Source organism: Coturnix japonica, unplaced genomic scaffold (assembly GCF_001577835.2).
Source record: "Coturnix japonica isolate 7356 unplaced genomic scaffold, Coturnix japonica 2.1 chrUnrandom487, whole genome shotgun sequence".
NCBI classification, from domain to species: domain Eukaryota; kingdom Metazoa; phylum Chordata; class Aves; order Galliformes; family Phasianidae; genus Coturnix; species Coturnix japonica.
The window spans coordinates 82,667-89,570 of NW_015439882.1; the positions used below are offsets into that span (position 1 = coordinate 82,667).

The 6,904-nt window shown below is 58.1% G+C and overlaps 1 protein-coding gene and 1 long non-coding RNA gene across 2 annotated transcripts; both read left to right on the forward strand.

The window, feature by feature from the left end:
• Positions 1 to 628: 628 nt before the first annotated feature.
• On the forward strand, positions 629 to 3,776 carry SELENOW (selenoprotein W). Its single transcript, XM_015850550.2, has 6 exons — positions 629 to 761; positions 842 to 866; positions 901 to 954; positions 1,038 to 1,112; positions 1,851 to 2,148; positions 3,499 to 3,776. The coding sequence occupies exons 1-5, from the start codon at positions 733 to 735 to the stop codon at positions 1,923 to 1,925; spliced, it is 258 nt and encodes an 85-aa protein (XP_015706036.1). The 5' UTR covers positions 629 to 732; the 3' UTR covers positions 1,926 to 2,148; positions 3,499 to 3,776.
• A 944-nt stretch (positions 3,777 to 4,720) lies between these two features.
• Positions 4,721 to 5,506, forward strand: LOC107307114. The gene is made up of 2 exons (XR_001552338.1): positions 4,721 to 4,864; positions 5,450 to 5,506. It is a non-coding gene; the product is annotated as an uncharacterized LOC107307114 (long non-coding RNA).
• The last annotated feature ends 1,398 nt before the right edge of the window (positions 5,507 to 6,904 follow it).

Consider the following 6,904-nt stretch of genomic DNA (forward strand, 5'->3'; position numbering starts at 1 on the left):
CACTGGGAGCAATGGGCGATGCATTGGGGGCACTGCGAGCAATGGGCGATGCATTGGGGACACTGGGAGCAATGGGCGATGCATTGGGGCACTGGGAGCAATGGGCGATGCATTGGGGGCACTGAGCAATGGGCTGATGCATTGGGGGCAGTGGGAGCAATGGGCGATGCATTGGGGCACTGCGAGCAATGGGCGATGCATTGGGGCACTGAGAGCAATGGGCGATGCATTGGGGGCAGTGGGAGCAATGGGCGATGCATTGGGGCACTGGGAGCAATGGGCGATGCATTGGGGGCACTGGGAGCAATGGGCGATGCATTGGGGGCACTGGGAGCAATGGGCGATGCATTGGGGGCACTGGGAGCTGTGCTGGGGGCACCGGGGGGCTGCGGGGGGTCGCACCGAACACTGAGATCGGGACGATGCGGCTTCGCACCGCGGGGCAGACGGGAAGGGTCCGTGAGACCCCAACCCAATTAAAGACCCCCCCCACCCCCCCAGCCCTCCGGTACCAGCACCCGCCGCCTGCGGCTCCAAACGGGGCTGGGGGGCGGGGACACAACCGGGGGGGCGGGGAATGAGGGGTGGGGGGCGGTGCTTGGGGTTGGCCGCCATCATCCCCCCCAACCGCCGTTGCCCCCAACCGCCGTTGCCCCCAACCGCCGTTGCCCCCAACCGCCATTGCCCCGCCGCCCCCGGCTGAGCCTGCCCACCCCGCGCCGTCCCACCGCCATGTCGCTCCGCGTCACCGTGATCTACTGGTAACGGGGCACCAAGGGGGGGTTGGGGGGGGTCTGGTTGTTCCCCCCCCCTCATTAATACGAATGTGTCTCTCCCGCAGCGGAGCCTGAGGCTACAAGTCCAAGGTGAGGCCATAAGACCGCCTGCCCCCCCCCGCAGTACGAAGAGCTGCGGGCCGAGCTGGAGGAGCGCTTCCCCGGAGCGTTGGACATGGTGAGTGGGGGGGGGGTTGGGGGTGGGATGGGGGTCGGGGGGGCTGAGAGGTGACCCCCCCCTTCCCGTTTGTTGTCCCTTAGGCAGGGCAGGGCACGCAGGAGGTGACCGGGTGGTTCGAGGTGTCGGTGGGCGGCCGCCTGGTGCACTCCAAGAAGGTGCGTGGGGGGGGAGGGACCCTCACACTGCCCAGACCCCCCCCCAATAAACATCTGCCAGCCAAACACACCCAAAACCTGCGCTTTTCTACCCAAACACCACCGATTTCCATACAGCCACCCCCAAGCCCCATTATTCTTCACTCAACCACCCCCAAACCCCACTATTTTCTACCCAACCACCCCCAAATCCCACTAATTTCCACCCAACTACCTCCAAACCCCACTATTTTCAACCCAACCACCCCCAAACCCCATTATTTTCTACCCAAGCGTCTTCATACCCCACTATTTTCCACCCAAACACCCCCAAACCCCACTGTTCTCTACCCAATCACCCCCCAAACCCCACTATTTTCCACCCAATTACCCCCAAACCCCACTATTTTCTATCCAACTGCCCCAAACTCCACTATTTTCAAGCCATCTACCCCCAAACCCCACTATTCTCCACCCAACCATCCCCAAGTCCCACTATTTTCCACCCAAACACCCCCAAACCCCACTGTTCTGTACCCAACCACCCCCAAACCCCACTATTTTCCACCCAAACACCCCCAAACCCCACTGTTCTCTACCCAGTCATCCCCAAACCCCACTATTTTCCACCCAAACACCTTTAAAACCTTCTCTTTTCTACCCAAACCCGCCCTTTTCTACTCACCCACCCCCAAATCCCTCCACTTTCCCCCCAAACCCACCTCCCACCCCCCCAACCTCAACTCTCCCCCATCCCAGAACGGTGACGGCTTCGTGGACACCAACTCCAAGCTGCAGCGCATTGTGGCCGCCATCGAAGCTGCCCTCAAGTAGACCCCACATCGCCCCACATCACATGGGGGGGCTCACGCTGACCCCCCCCCCCCCCAGCACCGCCTGGCTCTGTTGGCACAGCGCTCCATGACGGGGGTGGTCAAAAGGCCCACGGGCACACGGCTGCTTCCAGAACCCGCGCACCGCACCGGAGCCAGAGCTCGTGTTCCAACCTGCTGGGGGTCTGTGTTACGCCATCCGTGCTTCACGCCGTGTCATCCAGGTTGGGCTTTGTGTCATCCAGGTTGGCCTTAAGTCATCCAGGTTGGGTTTAGTGTCATCCAGGTTGGGTTTAGTGTCATCCAAGATGGGTTTAGTGTCATCCAGGTTGGGTTTAGTGTCATCCAGGTTGGGCTTTGTGTCATCCAGGTTGGGTTTTAAGTCATCCATGTTGGGTTTTGTGTCATCCAGGTTGGGTTTTATGTCAACTGGGTTGGGTTTAGTGTCATCCAGGTTGGGTTTAGTGTCATCCAGGTTGGGTTTAGTGTCATCCAGGTTGGGTTTAGTGTCATCCAGGTTGGGTTTTAGGTCATCCAGGTTGGGTTTAGTGTCATCCAGGTTGGGCTTTGTGTCATCCAGGTTGGCCTTATATCATCCAGGTTGGGTTTTATGTCATCTAAGATGGGTTTTATATCATCCAGTTTGGTTTTAGGTCATCCAGGTTGGGTTTAGTGTCATCCAGGTTGGGTTTAGTGTCATCCAGGTTGGGTTTTATGTCATGCAGGTTGGGTTTTATGTCAACTGGGTTGGCCTTATGTCATCCAGGTTGGGCTTTGTGTCATCCAGGTTGGGTTTTAGGTCATCCAGGTTGGCCTTATATCATCCAAGTTGAGCTTTATGTCATCCAAGTTGGGCTTTGTGTCATCCAGGTTGGGTTTTATGTCATCCAAGATGGGTTTTGTGTCATCCAGGTTGGGTTTTACGTCAGCTGGGTTGGCCTTATGTCATCAAGGTTCAGTTTTACGTCATCCAGGTTGGGTTTTATGTCATCCAGGTTGGCCTTATGTCATCCAAGTTGGGTTTTATGTCATCCAAGTTGGCCTTATATCATCCAGGTTGGGTTTTAAGTCATCCAGGTTGGGCTTTGTGTCATCCAGGTTGGGTTTTATGTCATCCAAGATGGGTTTTACGTCATCCAGGTTGGGTTTTACGTCATCCAGGTTGGCCTTATGTCATCTAAGATGGGTTTTATGTCATCTAGGTTGACCTTACATCATCCAGGTTCAGTTTTATGTCATCTAGGTTGGGTTTTATATCATCCAGTTTGGCTTTATGTCATCTAAATTGGGTTTTATGTGATCCAGGTTGGCCTTATATCATCTAGGTTGGGTTTTATGTCATCCACACTGGGTTTTATATCATCCAGTTTGGCTTTATGTCATCCAGGTTCAGTTTTATGTCATCTAGGTTGGGTTTTATATCACCCAGTTTGGCTTTATGTCATCCAAGTTGGGTTTTATATCACCCAGGCTGGCCTTATGTCATCCAGATTCAGTTTTATGTCACCCAGCTTGGCCTTATGTTATCTATGTTCTGTTTTATGTCCCTGAGGTTTCATTTTGCACCCGTCCAGGTTTGGCACACGTTGTCCATGTTTGACTTTATGACACGGAGGTTTCGTTTGACGCCACCGACGTTTCGTTTGACGCCGTTGTTGTTCCATTTGACGCCATTGATGATTTGTTTGACGCCACTGACGTTCTGCTTTATGCCCACATCGTTCACCAAGTGCTGCTCCTCTCCTGGGTTGAGCTGTTCTACCATTATAACATGTGCCATTATAACATGTGCCATTATAACACCACTTGGTGATGTTTCTCAATAAAGTTGTGGGAACTTTGGGCTGCCTCATTTCCCTTTGCTCTGTGTTTTTATCCCCTTTGCATTTTTATCCCCTTTGCTCTGTTTTTATCCCCTTTCTGGTTCACTTTCCCCTTCAGTTTTGCTCCTTTCCCCCTTTGCTTTGGGTTTCCCCTCCAGCTCAGCATCGCTCTGAGCAGATCCCCACAGACCCCAGCCCCATTTTGGGGTCTCCCCTTCCCCTCTGTGTGTCTCATTAACAAACCCACCTCAGAACAGCACAAATTGGGACTGTTTCTGTGTCACTGCAGCAGACGTGTGCCCTCTGGTGACCGCAGCCAGCAGAGCTCTGTGCTTCTCTGCCTTTTCCCTCAGGGTGAGGCCTGAAATTGCAATCAGAATTCACATTTTCCGCTGTTCTCCTCCCAGGGGTGCAGCTCTGAGCTGGTGGGTGGAGACGTGGCTGAGTCATTGGGTGGCAGCTGATTTCTCAGGCTGTAGGGATGGAAAAGGAACGACTTTATGAGCACAACGTTCCCTTAAGCAACAAAACAACGTGGTTTGTGTGTTTACCAGCGCCTGAAATGAACTGGGGAAGGACGAGGGGTGGAACCCAACAGAAAGGTGGGGCTGGGGAGGAGGGCTGGCACTCACTGTATTCACTTTTGGGCACAAAGATGCTGAGTTTGGGACTTTTGCCTCATAACATCCATAACATGAGATACATAACATAACATGAGATGAAGGCCTCATCAGGGGCCTGTATTGGTGGGGGGCAGCTGCCTATGGGAGGAGTGGGATCAGGGCTGTCCTTCCAACCCAACTTAATGTCCTTTAAGTCCCAGCACACGGTGTGACGCGTCCCCTCCAGCCCCACAGTTCGGCCCTTCCTCCCCCCTTCACCCCCCATTGGCCCTTCGCACATCGCCACCACCACTCCAAGATGGCGGCGGGGCCCCCCCCCCTCCCCCCCCCCTTCCCGCCGCGGTGCACGCCGGGAGCGGGGCCGCCATTTTGTGTCAGGGCTGGCGGGAAAGGCGGGAAAGGAGGCAGCGGGCGGGCGGCGGGCAGGCACCGAGCGCAGCCCCAGCGCGGCCCCCGCCGGGCACCAAACAGCTCCCAGCGGCCTCATAACGCAGGTAAAGGCGGATCGGGGCCGGTAACGGGGACTGGGGCCGCTCCGGGGCCGCTCCCGGTGCGCTGGGCCATTGGGGGGGGAGTGGGGGGGAACCGAGGTCGCCTGAGGAGAAGCTGCCCCAAGTCCCGCCTTCCGTGTGTAGCCGGCCGCTGATTGGTTGCGGGGATGGGGGGTGTCGATTGGTTCCCGCCGCGCGGAGCGGAGCGAGGTGATAGGCCGAGGGGTGTGTCAGCGCGGGTGATTGGCTCCCGCCGCGCGGCGCTGCGGGAGGGGATAGGCGGAGCGGAGTGTCAATCTGCGGGGAGAGAGGGCGGGGCGGCCCCGATTCTGGCGGCTTACAAACGGATTGGCCGCGCTCCGGCAGCCAACCAGCGAGGCGTTGCGCAGGCACGTGATCCCGTTGTGCCAATCAGCGTGCAGCGCGGTAAGAAGAGACGCAAAGGCTTCTGGGGGTTGTAGTCCAACGCTCTGAGGGGACATGGCGGCCGAAAGATGGCGGCCAAACATGGCGGCCGAAAGATGGTGGCCAGGCCCGACGCCTCACGGCGCTGTGTCCGGGCTCCTGCGGCCTTCTGTTCCCCCTTAGGCCCTGAGCAGCGGGCAGCATGGCCCGCACCAAGCAGACGGCTCGTAAGTCTACGGGTGGCAAAGCGCCCCGTAAGCAGTTGGCCACTAAAGCGGCCAGAAAGAGCGCCCCGTCCACTGGAGGCGTCAAAAAACCGCATCGATATCGGTAATGAGGGGGGGACATTGAGGGGGGGGCGGGGGATCGTTAGGCATGGTGGTGGGGTCGGACGGGAGGGAGGGCCGGATAGGGGAGGGTCTCGGGAGTTGGGATTATGGGGGGCGGTTGGGGTTTGCAGGTTGTGTTAATGGGTGGGGGGGGGCCTTGGGGTCTGGGATGGCGAGCACGCGGGATTGGGCGGCGGTTGGCTTTATTGTAGGGGCGGGGCTTTGGGGGCGGGGCGGGGGGGTTGGGGATGGGGGGAACGATATGCGAGCGGGTTGAGCATGGGGGGGTGGGGTTTGGGAGCCGGAAACTGGGGGGAGAGCGGGGTTGGAATCATTCGCGGGGGGCTGCGGGCGGGGTTATAGATGTGGGTGGGCGTTTGCCGGATGGTAAGCGTTTGGGGGGGACTTGGGGTGTTGGGATGGGAAGACGGCTGGAAATGGGGCGGGGTTGGAGTGGAGCGGAGGGGATATGGGGGGGTTTGGTCTTGGGGGGTTGCGTGATGGAGGGGGATTGAGGGGGGGAGGTGGGGGGTTCGAATGGGGGGGAGGTTTGGACACGAGGGGTTTGGTTTTGGAGGCGGAGGGATGAGGGGGATTTATGGAGGCGGGAGGGTTTGGGGAAGGCGGGATTGGGGGGATGAGATGGGGGTACGGGCGAATGGGGGAGCGGGGGTTGGGGGAGCTGGTATGGTGCCGGAGGGTTTGGGATTGGGGGGAATGGGCGGGGTTAGGAATTGGGGGGGGGCGGCATTTAGGGAAATGGGGTTGGTTTAGAGGGACGACGAGAAGAGCGGGGGGTGGGGGATGGGGCGGGCAAGGATTAGGGGGTTGGCTGGGGTATGGGGATTGCCGGGGGGGGAGATTGGGTGGGGTTGGGTATGGGCGGCAAGGGGGATCATAGGCGGGCGGGTTTGGGTTGGGTAAGGCGGGACAGATATAGGAAGGGGGTGGGGAGGGGGGGATTGAGGAGTGGGGCGCAGGGTCTGGATTTTGAGGGGGGGGGGGTTGTGGGTTTTGGTGATGCTTTGCCGATTTCATTGCGGTATTTTCCCCATTTCGGCATGCACGTGTATTTCCCAGTTTCCACCTGACTGTTTTTTCCCATTCATTTCCGTGTGTTTTTTCCACCACTTTCCACGGTGCTTTTGTCCCAGTCCCGGCGCCCACACGTGCTTCGCTGAAGGGGAGATCCCAGTCCTGTCACCAGAAATCCAACGGAGGCTGCTGATCCGGGGAGAGCTGCCGTTCCAGCGCGTCTGGTGAGGGAAATAGCGCAGGACCTTTCAAGACCGACCTCCCGCGTCCAGAG